The 20014-nt window shown below is 43.4% G+C and overlaps 1 protein-coding gene and 1 pseudogene across 1 annotated transcript in view; both read left to right on the top strand.

Moving 5' to 3' along the window:
- Positions 1-20014, top strand: part of SEC24A (SEC24 homolog A, COPII coat complex component) — a 258735-nt gene that overhangs the window by 165825 nt on the left and 72896 nt on the right. The window contains exons 8-11 of the mRNA XM_063928268.1: positions 1719-1845; positions 8417-8526; positions 10197-10309; positions 10700-10818. Coding sequence (XP_063784338.1) covers positions 1719-1845; positions 8417-8526; positions 10197-10309; positions 10700-10818 — 469 coding nt within the window. The remainder of the gene's footprint in view (positions 1-1718; positions 1846-8416; positions 8527-10196; positions 10310-10699; positions 10819-20014) is intronic.
- Positions 17924-18042, top strand: LOC134938769 (5S ribosomal RNA; annotated as a pseudogene).

Raw genomic sequence — 20014 nt, 5'->3', positions numbered from 1 at the left:
GCTGTGTATAAGGTATATATGAAACATAAATGAATTGTGTGAATGTAGACACACTTTGTTTAATGCACAAAGTTATTAAAAATAATGGCTAAAATGACCTTCAGGCTGTGTGTATAAGGTGTATATGAAACATAAATGCATTCTGTGCTTAGACTTGGATCCCATCGCCATGATATCTCATTGTGGTATGCAATTATTCCAAAATACGGAAAAATCCGATATCCAAAATGCCTCTGGTCCCAAGCATTTTGGATAAGGGAGACTCAACCTGTATTAACATCAAACTGAGTGTTCTATAGAAAGAAAATGAAACTATTTTTTCAGCCATTTTTTTTTTTATCGCCTTCATGTTAAGTATGTTAATGAATATTCTTAACATGTATTCTTAACTTGAGGTGGTGCACTGTCCTTTTTTTAAAATATATATTTTTGTTTTACATAAAACCACATTAGGTTCTTTTAAGTAATAATTTGTTGAGGGCATCTGCCAAAAGCTGAAATTAATTTTATTCAGCTACTTCTGCCTGTAAGGGGGGCAAGATCTGTACACAGTAGTGTTTGTACGTTTGGGTCAAAATGTTTGAGTTCATGATGATTAGTCCACTTCTTTCCATGTTCATCTTGATTAAGCGATATATTCCACCATTATAATACAGAGACACTTATAGAGAAGGTCTAATCATTCATGTCAGTCTGTGCCCCAGGGGAGCTTAAATTCTACATTCTCAACACATGCTCTATATTCTTTGTACTGGGTAGAAAACCATAGCACCCACACGAACATATACCAACTCTACCCACGTAGATCCCAGTTTGGGCTCAAGGCAGAATTGATCATTTGGAGAATATCTTTCCATGCGCTGTACGAAATTATGAGGATTTCAACATTAGATGGACGGCCTCTTGAGTATTAAGTCAATGTCAATTCAGGTTCTTTTAGATTTTTATGCCTGTGGGGTCTTTATTTATAACCTTTTGATATTTTATATGAAAAGAACATTCATTTTTAGGAATGTGTTTTTATTTTATTTTTTTTAAAGAGATTTATGGGGGTATTCAATTAGTGCCATCTTTTCGGGGGGAAAAAAACGTAACTTTCCACCAGTTTGCAGGTCGAAAACACATTCGACTTATTCAAAGCCTGGCCCAATTTTTCGACTTGTCGAAAAATCCAGCTGGGCAAAAACCACGTGGATCAATGAATTTACCGCCGATCCACGTGTTTTGTTAAATTTGCTGCCGTTTTTGGCAGGTTTTTTTGGTCCGTTTTCGCCCATGTCGATTCGACATAAAAAATAATCGAAAAGACATGGCGAAAACGGAGCAAAAACCTGCTGAATGCCTGCAATTGAATAGTCAACGGTTGAATTAGTGCCGGTTTTCCGACTATTGGAAAACTCTGCAATAATTGGATACCCCCCTTTATAGGGATGATTTTTTTTTGTGGGTTTGTATTTGGTTATTTTACTTGAAAATAAGCTGCATTCAAGTGTGGCTGATTAGCACACCTGTTCCCGAGGTTATTTAATACATTTTCGAATATTATTACCTTATAGTTATCAAAAGAGATTATTTTTAAAACTTGTAACTTTTTTTTTTTTTTTTGGCGAGCACCTGTATCTAGTTTATTCCTATTGCTTAATCCTTTTACTTACTCTGTTCTCCTTCCAATTGTGGTTGGATTAACATTAAGCAAAGTACTTTTCTATACTTTCCAGCAACTACCTGTTGTCACATCCAGTACAATAGTAAGATGCCGCTCTTGTCGGACATACATCAATCCTTTTGTCACTTTTTTGGACCAAAGGCGATGGAAGTGCAATTTATGCTACAGAGTAAATGATGGTAAGTTTGTGGATTACAAAGAAAAAGAAAAATCACAACCCCCCATAAAACCTGTAACATTTCTATGTGATAGATGTTCAAACTACCCCATTTGCAAAGCGTTATCTTGTTTCATAGATCTTGATTTTATTAGAGAAGAAAAAAGTTTTCACTTAATTAAAAAGAAAATATTTTGCTCTGGTGAATAAAATATTGCACTCCCTTAATATTTTTACAACATATTGTATTGTATAGAAAGATATATTAAATGGGTAGTATGCAAATTAATACAAAATGTGTCTTCAACAAATGTGTTCAGTAGCTGGGTAATGCCACATACCCACTGGCAGTGTTTTATTTATTTATTTTCTCTAGCATCCATAAGGGATATTGGGGACACATTAGTACGATGGGTATAGACGGGGTCCAAAGGAGCCAGTGCACTTTAAATTTCTTCCACTGGGTGTGTTGGCTCCTCCCCTCTATGCCCCCTCCCACAGGCAGTTTAGAAAAAAGTGCCCTCAGGAGAGGATGCACACCCTGCTATCTCCAGAGTTTTTCTTCATTTTATTTTAAACTTTTGTTTATTTCGGTATGCTGTTTGGGCAACAGCATACCTGCACCGTGGGAGTTAGGGGAGGGGACTGTCACCGGCCTTGTGAGGTGCAGAGCCACTTCCCCGCTGCAGGACCACCATCCTGAGGGGTTTGTTCAGCTGGGCAGTGCGCTTTGGCTGTCGCAACCGCATCAAGCCGCACACTACTAACACTGCCTGAAGGTGTTTGTTTGTGGTGAGGTCCCCCGGTTCTTGGTGCGGCAGAAGTGCGGGCGGGGGGGGGGGGGGGCGGGCGGGCGGGCGCAGCTTTAGCCCCTGTGTGAGACTGGCTAGCGAACATACATGTGAGGCTGCAGCTTAGTTAGGACACAGGGCTAGTATAAATATAACTGTGTAACTCCGGTGTGATTACGGGGGCGGAGCTACACCAGAGGGAACTCAGCAGCATTTTAGCGCCTTCCTATGCATAAGCAGCAGCAGCAGCCTCACAGCTCATCCGGACTGTCACACGCTGGATCACTGGTACAAGGTGTTAATTAGGGGGAGAGCTGCTAATTGTGCACAGATATTATTCCTCTGAGGGAATTACATTGTATAAGCAGTTCTTACTGTTACGTAAACACGCTGACAGCCTCACTGGGGCTCTGCAGCATTGGGTGTGCTAGGTCCTCTCTTCCTCTGCGTTTCCTCTCACATGCAATAGGGCATGCTTGCATTGTAATCAGTCTGTTTTGTATGTGGGTTGTGTTTTCATTATGGTAAAACCAAAGTTATGCAGTGTACACAATGCCAGATTATCCCCTCTTTCATCTGGTTCCATATCATGTGAGCAGTGTAGTCAGTGCTCACAAAATCTATAAACAAGTATTGTACTGCGCTCAGTCCTAAGCTCTTAACTTAGTTGCAAGGGATGTATTGTATATACTAGCAGTAATCTGCGTAATGAATATTGCACTTTATATAATTTGTCTGTGGGAACTGTACAATAAACTGTGAAATGTATTGTGTCAGAGTGTATTGTTTGTCTTGTAAGTTTACCAATAACAAACCTTGAAGAAATGCTGAGGACAATGAGGGGGGAGAGTCTCGAGCCCACCTGGCTTAGGGGCTGTCAAAATTATGATGTCTGATATGTCATCTCAACTCACTGCAAATGCCAGCAAAACACAAGAACTGCAAAAAGCAGTAGCAGATATAGCTGCCAGGGCTGATGTTCCCCATTTCCCCCTCTCTACTGCAGGTCCACATAAACGTGCTTTAGGAAAATTGAGGCCACACTGAATTCTATCTACATTGCTGCAGGGGTATCTCAAAGACCGGTCATTGCAGGTTGCTGGATGATACATGCAATTCATACCTGGGCTACTCAAATTCAGGAGGGTCTCTCGGGTGACATAACCCTAGTTAATACGGTGGCTTTACTAAAACACATTCAGGACGGCAAGAGTCCTCTGTGACTCCCTAAAAGAGATAGGCAATATTAATGCTAGAACCACTGCTATGGTTGTGTCAGCCCGCAGAGCCATATGGTTGCGTCAGTGGATTGCAGATGCTGACTCCAAACGTAATGTGGAATCTCTTCCTTTTACAGGTGAATGGCTCTTCGGAGGCGAATTGGATGCATGGATCTCCAAAGCTACTACTGGGAAATCCGCGTTTCTTCCCTCGGGAGCTCCGCCCGCTAGACACACCTATCCGGGACCGTCTACTCAGTCCTTTCGGTACACCAGATTTCGATCTAGGGCCAGAGGTGCATCAAATGCAGTTAGAGGCACCAGAGGAAAACCTAAGAAACCAGCCGTTGATGGCTCTCAAGAACAGAGCACCAGTTCAGCTTCCGCAAAGACATCAGCATGATGGTGCCCACCCACCTCGGGAAGATCTCGAGGTGGGAGCCCGGTTACGTCACTTTAGGCACATTTGTAAAAGTTCCTGCCAGGATGCCTGGGTAAGGGACCTTATTTCTCAAGCTGGAGTTCGACAGTGCTCCCCCCCAACGATTTTTCAAATCAAGCTTACCAGCTTTGGAAAATATACGTGTTGCGCTACTACAGGCCATCACAAAGTTGGTCCAGTCCCAAGTCATTGCTCCAGAAGCCCTGCAACAGCAAGGACAAGGCTATTACTCCAGTCTGTTCGTTGTGCCAAATCCGGACGGATCTGTGAGGCCAATTTTGAATCTGAAGTCCTTGAATCCTTACCTAAAGGTTTTCAAATTCAAGATGGAATCTTTGCGAGCAGTGATCGCAGGCCTGGAACAACAGGAATTCTTTGTGTCCCTGGATATCAAGGACGCCTACCTCCCATATCCCATTTTGGCCTCCTCATCAGGCCTATCTGAGGTTCGCCCTGCTGAACAATCACTACCAATTCCAGGCGTTACCCTTTGGCCTATCTATAGCTCTGAGGGTATTTACGAAGGTGATGGTGGAAATGATGTTCCACCTCAGGGTCCAGGGGGGTCAATGTGGTCCCTTACCTGGATGATCTCCTGATAAAAGCGAGTTTCAGGGAGCTCCTACTGCTCCATATAGATTGCACTCTACACCTTCTGTCACACCATGGGTGGATCCTCAATTTACAGTAATCCCACCTGGAGCCATCTCAGCGGCTCCTATTTCTGGGAATGCTACTGGATACTGTAGTGCAGAAAGTGTTCCTCCCAGAGGGTAAAGTGAGAACCCTCCAGGAAATGGTTTGTATGGTTCCCCGATCGGATGATTCAACTGTCCCCCCGGGCCAGGATTTCACTCCTGTGGTGGCTGCAGTCTTCCAATCTCCAGGAAGGTCGACGCTTCGGAATTCAGGATTGGATTCTCCTCACGACAGATGCGAGTTTGAGAGGATGGGGGGCTGTCACCCAAGGGGAGCAGTTCCAGGGCAGGTGATCTGCCCAAAAGGCCCTTTTTCCGATCAACATCCTGGAACTTTGGGCTATCTACAATGCAGGTACAGTCGGACAATGCCACGTCTGTGGTGTACATCCATCGACAAGGAGGGACAAAAAGCAGGGCCTGCATGCGAGAAGTGTCAAGATTACTCCTCTGGGCGGAAAGAAATGCACTAGTGCTGTCCGTAGTCTTCATTCCGGGAGTGGACAATTGGGAAGCGGATTTCCTGAGTCGCCACAATCTCCACCCAGGGGAGTGGGTCCTACATATCCAGGTGTTTCAACAGATCATAGACGCATCATCAACATGTCGATCTGCCCCCAGATCGACATGATGGTGTCTCGCCTTAACGAGAAACTTCGCTCCTATTGCTCGCGAACCAGTGACCCTCAGGCATGCACAGTGGATGCACTGACGTTGCCTTGGCCTTACCAGCTGGTCTACATATTTCCTCCGATTCAGTTGATCCCAAAGGTGATCAAGAGGATCCGGCATCAAGGAGTACAAGCAATGCTGCTTTCCCCGGAGAGCGTGGTACATAGATCTTCTGAACATGTCCGTCGAATACCCTTGGCCTCCTACCACTCAGAAGGTATCTTCTTCAACAAGGCCCGTTCGTCTACCCGGACTTGCGGCGGCTTTGTTTGACGGCAAAGGAAGCTGAGCGGAACATCCTAGCTCACAAAGGACTTTCCAAAAAGGTCATTGCCACTATGATGCAAGCCAGGAAAACTGTGACGTCAAAACACTATCATCCTATCTGTCAGAGATGCATCTCCTGGTGCGAGGAACAATTTTCACTTGTTAAGATTCCTTTGTTTCCTGCAGGCTGGAGTGGATCAAGGCTTACGTCTGGGATCCATTAAGGTTCAAATTTCGTCTCTTTCAATCTTCATCAAGAAGTTGGCTATACTGCCTGAAGTTCAGACCTTCTTGCAAGGAGTGCTTCACATCCACCCTCCATTTGTGCCACCTACAGTTCCTTGGGATTTGGATGTGGTATTACGATTTCTACAGTCCTCCTGGTTTGAACCTTTGATGACGGTAGAAGACACGTACCTCACGTGGAAGACTGTGATGTTACTGGCCCTGGCTTTCTGCTAGACGTGTCTCAGAATTGGGGGCCTTATCGTATAAAAGTCCGTATTTGGTCTTTTATGAGGACAGAGCGGAGCTCCGGGCTAGACAATTCCTGCTGAAGGTTGTTTCATCTGAATCAACCTATTGCGACTCCATCCTTTTATGACGATTCTGCTCCTCCGGAGGCATTGGATGCTGTGCGAGCCTTGAAGATCTATGCCAAGCGTACAGCTCGGGTCATAAAAACTAATTCCTTGTTCGTGCTTTATGATACGCAGAAGGGATGCCCTGCTTCGAAGCAGTCCATTGCTCGTTGGATTCAACTTACTATCTATCAGGCCTATGTGTTGGCAGCCTTACGTGTTCCTAAGTCTCTAAAGGCCTACTCTACTAGATCGGCGGGCTCTTCCTGTGTGGAGTCTCGGCCTTGCAACTATGCCGAGCCACTACCTGGTCGGGGAAGAACACCTTTGTGAAGTTCTACAAGTTTGATACCCTGGCCAAAGAGGATACCCAGTTTATGCAGGCGGTGCTGCAGATGTCTCCGCACGTTCCCGCCCGTTCTGGAAGCTTTGGAACATCCCCATCATACTAATGTGTCCCCAATATCCCTTATGGATGCTAAAGAATATAGGATTTTAAATACCTACCGGTAAATCCTTTTCTCATAGTCCATAAGGGATATTGGGTGCCAGCCTCTGCGGTGACTTTCTGCAGGTTCTCTGTTGGGTGATACCTGTTCAGCCGTTGCTGTTTATGTTGCCAGATGTTGCTGGTTCAGTTATGTTATGGTGTGCTGGTTTATAAATCTCACCACACTTCTCGTTGTTATGTTCCTTCTCTCAAGAATGTAATTTCTCCTTCGGGCACTGTTTTACCTATAACTGCCTGTGAGAGGGGGCACATAGGGGAGAAGCCAGCACACGCAGTGGAAGAAATTTAAAGTGCACTGGCTCCTTTGGACCCCGTCTATACCCATCGTACTAATGTGTCCCCAGTATCCCTTATGGACTACGAGAAAAGGATTTACCGGTAGGTATTTAAAATCCTATTTTTTTTTTCTTTGCTCTACAAAAAGTATGTTGACCACATTGTTTAACTACTAGTGTTTAAAACTAAAAATAATACAGTAATACAAATTGCAGACTTTCACATTTATGATCCCTCGTCAGGAAACAATGCCTTCATAATTTGATGTTCAATCCAATTGACAGCAGTCTGTCATTGCATTCATTATTTGAACACTGATCAGGGAGGGTGAACCACCTGTGGTGCACACATCACCTAACCAAATTATATGTTTGGATTTAATCAAAATCTAAATAGCAAACTATGCCTCTTCAATTCTACAGAAACACTTAAACTGTCATTGTACAGCAACATTATTTGTTTCCCAAGTCTCCTCCTGTCTATTACTGACACAAATTGTATAAACAGGATATCCTCTGGTGTGCAGTCAAGCTAATGGAAAGTGTTTGGCCAAATTAATACTGCTGAGAAGGATAATTATTCATTTAATTCCTATGTCAGTGTCGCAAAGTAATTATCAGATTGGCAATACCTCAGATATCGAATACCTTAAAAATGCAAGTCTACAAATGACACAACAGTTTGGCTTACTCCCCTATTTAGTGCCACCTATTAAATATAACGAGGGCAGACAACGTGTGCCGCTCCAGAACAGCTGCTGTGGAACTACACGGTAAAACTGTGGCAGTGTATGCTGGGATGTGTAGTTCCACACCAGTAGGAATACCACATGTTGCCTTTCCTGAACTATAACTTGTTGTTAAAGTTGCATATACTTAAACATACTTTGCATAACATTAGCTATACATTAGGTGCAAACCATCAACGCCTTCCCTTGATGGCCCTGCAGCATGTAAGTTTATGCAGTGGTGGCCATCTTGGCTCTGGTCCCTGGCCACAGTTACAATAAATCATTTAATTAAAAGTTAGCATTGGCTGAGTCATTCTTGTGTATAATATATTTATGCCTTCATAAAAAGATGGGGCATTTCGCTAGTGATTTCTGAAGCTTATTTCACCTTTTCCTTATTTATAGTCCCTGAAGAATTCATGTACAACCCTGTAACAAGAGTATATGGAGAGCCTCACAAAAGACCAGAGGTTCAGAATGCCACTATTGAATTTATGGCTCCATCAGAATACATGGTAAGTGTACGATGTGTGCTATACTGTTATTATTTATATAGCATCACTGTATAACTGACCTCTTTCCAGAACACATTTAATCATTTAAATTGCTCAGTTACCCAGTGAAGCTTGCAGTGCTAGGAGGAAACAAAAAAACAAATCCACACACATTACTCCTTTCAGTTGTGTTTATTAAAGCACATCATGTCTTTATATGAAATGGATAATTATACCCATGACATACATTTTTAATGTCCATGATGGTTCCTTAAAACACTGTTTTCCTTTTAAATTGGACCCATCACACAACCACAGTGGAGAGGCAGCCATATTTTTCGGACAAACCGGTATTCTAAGCTTGAAGCCTACTCATTAGTATCTAGTGCTATCTGACTTATTACTAGTCAAATGTGCATATAACAAAAAATAGATGTTCTAGTCAACAATTTGTTTAAAAACCTCTGAATTGTGATTAACATGAGGTGTTTTATGTTTTTGCTTGTATATAGTTTTATATAAACGCTGACATGTCAACAACTTAAACTTGGTACACACTAGACAACATTTTAGACTATTTTGCCGATGACGACCATTCATTACAAAAAACTTGTTTTATCATCCAGTGTGTACGCACTATGGGGGTCATTCCGAGTTGATCGCTCGGTAGCAGTTTGTAACAGCCGGGCAAACGCATTGCCGCCACCCACCGGGGAGTGTATTTTTGCTTTGCAGAAGTGCGAACGCTTGTGCAGCAGAGCGCCTGCAAAATCTTTTTATGCAAAACAAGACCAGCCCTGTAGTTACTCTTTGTGTGCGTTGATTCTAACGACTGAGGGACAGCTTTTTACGTCACACACCCGCCCAGCCACGCCTGTGTTTTTTTTGCCACGCCTGTGTTTTTCTAAACACTCCCTGAAAACGGTCAGTTTCCACCCAGAAACGCCCACTTCATGTCAATCTTCCTGCGTTTGGCCGTGCGACAGGAATGTTCATTAGACTCTGTGCAAACACACGATGCTCATTGTACCTGTACGACGCGCCTGCGCATTGCGGTGCATACGCATGCACAGAAATGCCACTTTTTAGCCTGATCGCTGCGATCAACTCTGAATGACCCCCAATATCACTAGTGAAGCGCGCACCCGCGGGTCGCTAGCGACGTCCTGGGTTGTCTGTACATGCAGCTCAATTTCGACAATGTTGTTAACGACTAGGACCATATCGTCCAGTGTGTACGCTACCAATGATGAAAGACAAATTTAAATAGGCTGAAATCCAACAATTTGGTAGTATCAGACGACTTGCGTCGTTTGTAAAATCACTCAGTGTGTACACACAATATCGTTTGTCCGGGAGTTCAAGGGAATCGTTAAACGATATTGTACTGTTTGCATGTTCTTTTATTGTGTACCCAGCTTAAAGTAATAATTTGGTTATTGAATTTAAAGATTGAATGTACACACACACTTTGGCTGATGAAGATAAAAAAGTGCCAATTCAAAAACCTGAAAAGTACTTGTGTATCCATGGCCACCTTTACATTAGGCTGTCTGTCCACCATTATCTGTAATCACAAACAGAAATCTGATAATGTAGCATGGCTACCCTTGTAAGTGGTGTTAACAATGTAATAAATCTTTTATGCTTTGCATTATTTAATTGTTCTATTTTTTTCTTACGTTTTGCAGCTACGACCTCCTCAGCCTCCAGTGTATCTCTTTATGTTTGATGTGTCCCACAATGCAATAGAGACTGGCTATTTGAACACTGTATGCCAGACCTTACTTGACAATCTAGAATGGTATGTTTACACACCAGTAGTAATAATAATAATAATAATCAGCTAACATAGAGCAGTGATCAGTTTATATTGTTGTTTTGTCTGGAGCGGTGCTTCTGTTCTTGATGACAAATAGTTGTGAGAGGACTGTGCATATTTTATTAACTGAATTTGGTATCATTTCTTGCACACAAAAGATTGGTAAAGTAACTATTCTGGAGGCTTCCTTGTGTTTATAATCTGGTACAATTTTGTTAGGTTAATTTTGAACATAGATTTATTTTCTAGCACTCATTTAGAGATTGTGCAACTGTGTTAAAATTGTGATGAAAGGAGACTTGTTCTAGAATAGCCTCCTTATCTTACATTAGACCAAAGTATTCATTCATTGACAACTGCAACCCCTTTTAGGCTTCCTGGCAACACAAGGACGAAGATAGGGTTCATCACGTTTGACAGCACAATACACTTTTACAGTTTACAAGAAGGACTGTCACAACCACAAATGTTAGTTGTCTCAGACATTGAAGGTAAGTGCTCTTGAGGTGTGGGAACAGTACTGCTTGTTTTTAGCAATCCTTCTACCTTGTTGATAATTTCTCTCTCTCAAGTGCTGGTCTCAGTCTTGTCCCAAAATATCTACACTATTTTATTTTTACCTGGTTTGTTCTGTCCTCAAGAAAAAGGGGTGTTAGATCCGCATTGGATTGATGTTCCCGACAAGACCTCACTGTGGATATTTGTCCGATACCAACAATTAGAATAATTTTATACACTGTGTTAATCTGAGGTCGCTGGTGCTCCCAGAGTCAGTGGAAGATGCATAGGAAAAAGAGACTCTATGTTGGGGCATGCTTCTATTGAAAAGTGTGTAGACGATAAAACTTTACTTTTAATTATATTTAGAGTAAAAAATGGTGTGACAAAAGACAGTTAAACATTATAAGAATAATGAGCATAAATTTCACACGTGAACATCACGTTATAGTGCATATTCGCAAGTCACATATGTTTGAGCCTTGGTGAAAAATATCAAAATATTCAATATAGTGGCTATGACCTGTCTATCATTAATATACAGTGCCTTGCTAAAGTATTCACCCCCTTTTGCATTTTTCATGTTTTGTTGCCTCATAACCTGGAATTAAAGTGAATTGTTTGATGGTTTGCATCATTTCATTCACAGAACATTCCTACAACTTTGAAGATGTTTTTTTTTTGTTTTTTTTTTAACTGTGAAGCAAACCACAAATAGGACAAAATAACAAAAGAAAACTTCAGCGTGCATAACTATTCACCCCCCCCTAAAGTCAGTACTTTGTAGAGCCACCTTTTGTGGCAATTACAGCTCCAAGTCGCTTTTGATAGGTCTCTATGAGCTTGCCACATCTTGCCACTGGGATTTTTGTCCATTCCTTAAAAGGCAAAACTGCTCCAGCTCCTTCAAGTTAGATGGTGTCCGCTTGTGAACAGCAATCTTCAAGTCTGACCACAGATTCTCAATTGGATTGAGATCTGGATTTTGAATAGGCCATTCCAACACATTTAAATGTTTCCCCTTAAACCACTTGAGTGTTGCTTTTGCAGTATGCTTCGGGAGGTGAACCTCCGTCCCAGTCTGAAATCACAGGCAGACTGAAACAGGTTTTGCTCAAGTATATCCCTGTATTTAGCACCATTCTTCTTCCCCTTGAATAGAAACAGTTTACCAGTGCCTGCTGCTGAAAAACATCCCCACAACATGATGCTGCCACCACTATGTTTCACTGTGGGGATGGTGTTCTTGGGGTGATGGGATGTGTTGGATGTGTCTCATCTGCACCAGACGTAGCGTTTTCCTTGGTGGCTGAAAAGTAAAATTTTAGTCTCATCTGACCAGAGCACCTTCCTCCATACATTTGGGGAGTCTTCCACATGCCATTTGGAAAACTCAAAACGTGCCTTCTTATTTTTAACACTAATTAATGGCTTTTTTTCTGGCCATTCTTCCTTAAAGCCCAGCTCTATGTAGGAGACTGCTTATTGTGGTCACATGCGCAGATACACCAGTCTCTGCTGTGGAACTCTGCAGCTCCTTCAGGGTTACCTTTTGGTCTCTGTGCTGCCTCTCTGATTAATGCCCTCCTTGCCCACTCTGTGAGTTTTGGTGTCCGGCCCTCTCTTGGCAGGTTTGTTGTGGTGCCATGTTCTTTCCATTTGAAGATGATGAATTTGATGGTGCTCCAGGGGATCATCAAAGATTTGGATATTTTTTTTATAACCCAACCCTGACTTGTACTTTTCAACAACTTTGTCCTTGACTTGTTTGGAGAACTCCTTGGTCTTCATGGTGTGATGCCTCTTGCTTAGTGGTGTTGCAGCCTCTGGGGCCTTTCAGAAAAGGTGTGTTTATGCTGACAGATCATGTGACACTTAGATTGCACACAGATGGACTTCATTTCACTAATTGTGACTTCTGAAGGTAATTGGTTGCACCAGAACATTTGAGAAGCTTCATAGCAAAGGTACGTGTATATATATATATATATATATATATATATATATATATATATATATAGCATATACGTATGCATATACCAATTTGCAAATTTTTATTTATAAAAATTTATTTTTTTATAGAAATTTTTCCTCATTTCACTTCACCTACATAGACTATTTTGTGCAGATCCATCACACACAAAATTCAGATAAAAAAAAAATATGAAATCACAGGTTGTAATGTAACAAAATAGGTAAAAAGCCAAGAGGGGTGAATACTTTAGCAAAGCACTGTATTTTTGACAGGCTGGTTGATCCCATAGGGGTACCCTATTAAGTGGTATTTGTACTGTGTATTTAAGTCATTGCAAGCAATAAAGCATTTAAAATGTTTTGTTGCCTCGTTTGGTTATTAATCACTGTCTGCTTCAAGGTTTTGGCAGATGTGACACTTCTGCCAAAACCTTGACAAATATCAATATTTTTTGATAATTTTCACAGAGGCTCAAATATATGTGACTTGCGAATATGCACTATAATGTGAAGTTCATGTGTGAAATTTATGCTTACTTTCTCCAGCAAGGTCCACAGGATAACAATGGGATATGATGGAGCGACAGCGGATTGGCACCAAACGATCATAAGCTTTCAGTCCTCCCATGATGCAACGGGCCCATCCATATATCCCTGCCCACTGGCTCAGGCAAATCAGTTTTTTTTGTTTGGTGCGGCAGGAGCCGGACCAAGGTCACAGGGCTGCTGTTGTTTGGCAGCCCTAAGCTTTATTCATTTATTTTTATAGTCTTACTATGTTTTCTGAGTGATCTTTCCTAACAGCGTCTTACACGCATATTGGAAAGAGTCGCTCCAACAACTCTCCGCCGGGTCGCAACAACACTTACCCATGGTACAGGTGCTGTCTTGACAGGCGTCTGTGTCGGATATACTAGCAGGTCCAGCAGACGTTACCAGGCTGTGGCAGGAGCACAGGGAGAAGGTAAGGCATCGGTTCCACTTAGAAGAGGAATAACGGACACAGCCGCATTGTATTGGGAGGAGACTACCAAACAGTAGCTGGCGCGCCGCCACCACGGATGCTCCAGCGCTAGGCCTTAGGGATCATAAGGCACCAGGAGTAGCATGAGGCTGCTATCCCTAGGGTTGATGTCAGCAGTGGGGAGTCAGACGCTCTCCTGGTCGCCTCTCCCCCCAGTTCATGACCAGTTTCCGTTGGTCTCCCGCCATGAACTGATTGCCTCACTTCCGTCTCAGACGCTACCACGAGGGGTCTCGGTCGCAGCATAGGCCGCTGCCTCTGTGTACACTAAGCGCTACCGCAAGGAGGTATGACCGGTGCGTCTGCTTGCACAGTGCGTCTGTGTTCACTAAAAGTTCCCAGAGCGGCAGTGTACACTAGTAGCGTCTGGATCCACTCAGCGTTCGCTAACGTATTGATCGATCCTGGAAGTGGGGTGAGTCTTCCTGTATCCCACTCTACTAAGTACGGCAGGGGTGGGAAACCTCAGGCCCGAGGGCCATATAAGGCCCGCAGAGCCCCTTGATCCAGCCCGGCCAGGCTCACCTAGCCGGGTGCCCGCTGAGATTTTGTTACTAGTGGGCGCCTGGCTTCGTACCCTCAGTAGCAGCTGGAGGCAGGAGCTCACTCCTGAGCTCCGGCTTCCGGCTCTGGCAGTGTGCGTGTGCTGCTGTACGGTGTTATGGGAGAGATGTCATGACTTCTCTCCAATAGTTCTGAGGAGCGAGCGGCCAGGCGGAGGGCAACGGTCCGGAACCAGGAGCGGCTGGTGAGTATTGTATTGTTTTTTTTTCCTTTTAATGTGTTTGTGTAAGCGTCAATACTAGGGGGCATATCTAATAGGGCATAACAACTGACTGGTGGCATATCTAATGGGGCATAACAAGTGACGGGGTATATCTAATGGGGCATAACAAGTGACTGGGGGCATATCTACTGGGGCATAACAACTGACTGGGGGTATATCTACTGGGGGCAGGCTCATTTTTAAGTTGATAATTTTTGTATGGCCCCCAAAGGATTTTATAAATATCCAAATGGCCCTTGGTAGAAAAAAGGTTCCCCACCCCTGAAGTACGGGTTATACAGCACTAAATTTCTATCTTCTTTTTGTCAGTATGAATAGTTAACTTAGTGCCTATTGCATATGAGTCATTACTGTGGTTTTCTTCGCAATACGTCTGAATACGTTAAAGATCTGTATAGAACAGGATTCAGTAATATGTCCTACTACATAATTTGAAATGTGTTTGTAGTTGATAATATGCTCATATAACTAATATATAACGTGACTGACTGCTAGTGTGATTGCTGACTTAATATAAATGATTGTCGGTTGATCTACTGGTGTATGGGAGGGTCGCTTTGATATCACTTTAGAAAAGTAAAGTGGTTACAGTCACAAATTGCGTAGTACACTGTGAAAGTGCTGATTATTTATCATGTCTAAGAGCGGCAAAGGTGACGAGGATACATTTACAGTAACACCAACACTCGTATCTTGTTTGCAGAAACTGTATTATCCTTTATGATCTGGTACAGGATGGTTTATGTGTAAAATGGTTTGCGGTTTAGCATATTACATCCCTGATCTACATCGGGTATAGATAGACCCAATGGGGCTATGTTTGCACAGACCTTATCCAGTTTAGCTGAAAAGTTTATTCTTACAGCTTCAATACCAGGAATAGGGTGCACTATTAACCCATACATGCAGCTCACTACCTACGGTATATCCTCAACAGCTTCTCCAATAAGACAAGCTGATGAACCGAATGTAAATAAATCATCGACTTCACAGGCTACACATGATAATCATCAGTCGACGAAAGCTCTATATACTCTACTTTAGCATACGAAGAACAGGTAAAAGGTATCAGCTAAATAAATAAAGCTGAATAAATAAGAGCAGAAAAGGCTAGTCTGTCAATAGAGGCAGCAGAGCCTGGGTTAAAAATAAGACACCTGTGTTTAAACGTCACAAAAAAGGGCCTCCTCACGAGGGCAGAATTCAGGGAAAAGGTTTGGGTTACACCCAATAAAATAGAATTCCCGGTAAATGGGATTCCAATATCTTTTTCCAGCTGGGGACTGTTTAAAATAGGGACGTGCCTCCCAAAATAGATACGCATGTCATTGATAGTGCAAAAATCTATATGGCCTCTGCCGTCAAAAGAGGAATGGTTTAAAAAAAAAAACATATTGTCTTTGTCTGGGGCAGTCATAAGGCCAGCCGTGACTTCACCTAGCAATCTACGGCCACACCACACTGGATAGGCCCGATCTTGGAAGCTCAGCAGTGTTGGGCCTGGTTAGTTCTCTGAGGGGAGACCACCTTGAAATACCAGGTGCTGTGGGTACATTGGGCTGTGGTACTGGAAGACAGGTTTTCAGCGCCTGCAAGGGAGCAAGAATTCAATATAGCTCATATAGACACTAATGTTCTAGGGACAGTAGCTGCTCGCAGAGCAGTTTGGCTTACATGCATGGAAAGCTGATTCAGAATCAAAGAAGGTTCTGGAAACTTTGTCTTGGCTGGAAGTTTCTGTTTGGGAAGGAGTTAACAGTTATTCTGGAGTCAGAAACAGACTCCAAGAAGGTCACGTTTCCTTCCACATATAACCCCAAACCTAGGAGTCCGGTTTCAGCCTTGTTGGTCATAAAGGAACGTAACCGCTCCAAGAGGGCCAGTTTCCAAACCAGAAGGGGGACGGCTTCTTCAATTTGCACAGATGGGCGCAAGAAGCGGTATCTCTAGGTTATGCTTCCCTCCTAGAAGCATCCTCCTCGAAGGTTCTTCTGTGTCAGCCCGTCTCGGGTAGAGGCGTAGGCGAGGGATTTGCATGAAGCAGTTCAGAAATGGCTTTTGTCAGGAATAGTCATTCCAGTAACCCATGCACAATGGTGTTTACTCCAGCCTGGGTCAAAAAGGATCCTTCGCCCCATTCTCAATCTCAAAGTCTAAACGGATACATTTGGGTACCACGGTTCACACGGAGACATGGCACTCCATAGTTTGTTGGGGAGCAAGTAGATTACATAGTATTCCTGGATAAGTCAGGAATCTTACCTTCAGGCTTCTATATCCCTGTCCATCAGTGTTATCTCAAGGTTTACCATCCTTCAGCATCATTTCAGTTTTAGGCCTTACCCTTTGGGTTAGCCACAGAGTGATTACCAAAATGATTATGGCAGTTTCTCCGCTAGCAGGGGATAAGAAAATTGCCATACCTTGACCACCTTTTTATCCTGGTACAAATACAGGAAAGGTTTCTGTGTCATCTACAACACACAATAACTTGTCTGCAGAGGCACGGGTGGTTCATAAATTGGCAAAATCATCTCGGGTTCCGAAACAACGGATGACTCACTGTGGGGCTGTACTGAAATCAAGTCTTCAGAAAATAGTTACCTCGTAACAAGATATCCAAAGTAAAGTTAGGGGAGTTGTTACATAGTCAAACAATATCAATTTGCGAAGCAATGCGAATGATGGGTTTGGTATCAACAATAGTCATGGTGGAGTGTGCACAATTCCACTCAAGACCTCTCCAGCATCTGTTTCCATCTACAGCCACATCACACTGGATATGCCCAATCTCATTTGATGTTGGAAGTTAAGCAGTGTTGTGCCTGGTTAAATTCTTTAATAGACCACCTGTGAATACCAAGTGGTGTAGGTGGGCCAGATGGACAATACACAAACAAGTACGTGGTACTGGCAGAAAAGGTAAAGTCAGTAGCCGGGGGGCTACAGACGTTCCATCTAGACCAGGGGACACCCTTTTGGATATCAGGTTTGGAGGTCCTGACAACAAAAGGCCATTCTTCATGGCTGTGGTGGTCATTGTCCAGAAGAATATGATTCCGGGGACTATGGACCACAGAAGAAAGTTGCCTGCTAATAAACCTGTTAGCACTTCGGGCCATATACTGGGTCTTGATTCAGGCACGGGACACTCCTAAAGGAAAACCGGTCCAGATCCGCAAGGACAAGGAAATGGCAGTAGTGTACCTCAACCTTCAAGCAAGGAAGGAGGTAAGTCACAAACTAAAGTGTGCAGAACTCCATCTTTCAGCCTTGTCCGCAGTGTTTGTTCCGGGAGTCCTAAACTGAAGAGATCTACAGCTGTATCACACTGGATATGTCCAATCTCATCTGATGTTGGAAGCTAAGCAGTGTTGGGCCTGGTTCGTTCTTGGATGGGAGACCACCTGGGAATACCAGGTGCTGTAGGTTCAGATTTTCTAAGTCGACACGCCATTCATGTAAGCGAATGGGCTTTGCACCCTAAAGTTGTTTCAGACTCGGGTAGACAAGTGGGGTTGGTCAGAGATAGATCTCATGGAGTCCCATCTGAACAACAAGGAGCCCATAATCGGGTCAGGAACAAAGGTTCAGGGAGTGATCTTTGTGGATGTCTTTTTAATGGGATTTCATTTCACTTACGCGTTTTCTCATATCATCCTGCTACCCAGGATAGTGATGAAAATACAGCAAAGATGCCGGGATTCTAATACCTCTGGCTTGGCCCAGAAGGCGTTGGTACACAGATCCGCAGAAAATTGTGAATGCCATTTCTGTTTTCCTCTACGCCCAGATCTACTAAGGCAGGGTCCTTGTTATCGCAAATATCTGGATCGACTGTCTTGATGGCGTGGCTCTTGAAATCTGTATCCTGAAGTCCAGAGGATTCTCACAGATGCTCAGTGCAAGGAAAACTTCCTTGGCTCGTATTTATCACCAAATATAGCAAGCCTATATTCATTGGTGCAATGGAAGAGGTATGGACCTGAAATCTTTCAGAGTTTCCAGGGTTCTAGCATTCCTTCAGGCAGGAATGGATAAAGATTTAAGGTGGCTTCCTTGAGAATGCAAGTGCCAGCATTGACTGTATGGTTCCGAAAGAAAATTGCCAAATTGCAGGATGTGCGCTCTTTTTTTCCAGGGAATGCTGCGAATTCAACCTCCTTTTTGTTCGTACTACGGTGCCTGGGGACTTAAGTCTAGTCCTCAAAGCCCTTCAAGTTGCTCTGTTTGAACCACTAAATAAAGTGGATTTTAAATGGTTGACAACTAAAGTTCTCTTTCTGCTGACTATGGCATCAGCTAGAAGAGTGTCAGATTTAGGAGCACTGTCATGTTAATCTCCTTGTCTGATGTTTATCCAGATAAAGTAGTTCTCAGAACTAGGTCTGGGTATCTTCCTAAGGTGGGGTCTAGACTCCACCTTAATGAAGAAATTGTGGTCCCGGTTTTCAGGAATCTGTATTTTCTGTGGGAGATGCGTCGCTGAACGTAGTCCGGGCAGGATCGTACCAGTGCCATCAGAAAGTCAGATTCTCTCTTCATCCTCTACGGTTTTCACAAGAGGGGATGGCCTGCTACTAAACAGACTCTAGCAAGATGGCTTCGAATGACTATTTCAGAAGCTGATCTCCCTGTTCCGGCTAATGTCTCTGCTCACTCTACACGTAAGGTAGGTCCTTCGTGGGCAGCACAACGTGGTGCTTCAGCAGAACAGATATGTAAGGCAGCCGCATGGTCTTCCAGTAACACATTCATTAGACATTATGCCTTGGATACTTTTGCCTCTCATGATGCTGAATTTGGGCGTAAGGTTCTCCTATCTAATCAGGAGTGTCCCCACCACTAAAAATTGCTTTGGGAAATCCCATTGTTATCCTGTGGATAACCTGTGGACCTTGCCGGAGAAATATACGTTATGGTAAGAACTTACCGTTGATAACGGTATTTCTCCTATGTCCACAGGTTTCCACAGGGATCCCACCCTGACGCACCTGATTTGAGGATCTTTATACTCACTAAACGCTTCCCTCTTGCATGTAAGGGTGTGCATGTGTGTTCTTCTCGCCTGAATAGGGTTCTACATAATGCTCCTGCCTAAATGCTTTGGAATCCAACTGATTTGCCTGAGCCAGTGGGCGGGGATATATGGACGGGCCCGTTGGATCCTGGGAGGACTGAAAGCTTGTGATCGTTTGATGCCAATCCGCTGTCGCTCCATCATATCCCATTGTTATCCTGTGGACATAGGAGAAACACAGTCTCTCTTTTTTCCTCCCCCCCCCCCCCCTTCCCCGATTGTTCCATCCTACAAAACATTGCAGATTGGAGCAGGTGTTGTGTTGTAAGAGTAATAGTACAGTGAAACTTCCTGATTCGTGCTGCTTTCTTCCCACCAGTGGTA

This window comes from Pseudophryne corroboree, chromosome 6 (assembly GCF_028390025.1).
Source record: "Pseudophryne corroboree isolate aPseCor3 chromosome 6, aPseCor3.hap2, whole genome shotgun sequence".
Lineage (NCBI taxonomy): Eukaryota > Metazoa > Chordata > Amphibia > Anura > Myobatrachidae > Pseudophryne > Pseudophryne corroboree.
Note: the sequence above shows the minus strand (reverse complement) of the source record. Positions and strands in the feature narration are given on the sequence as shown.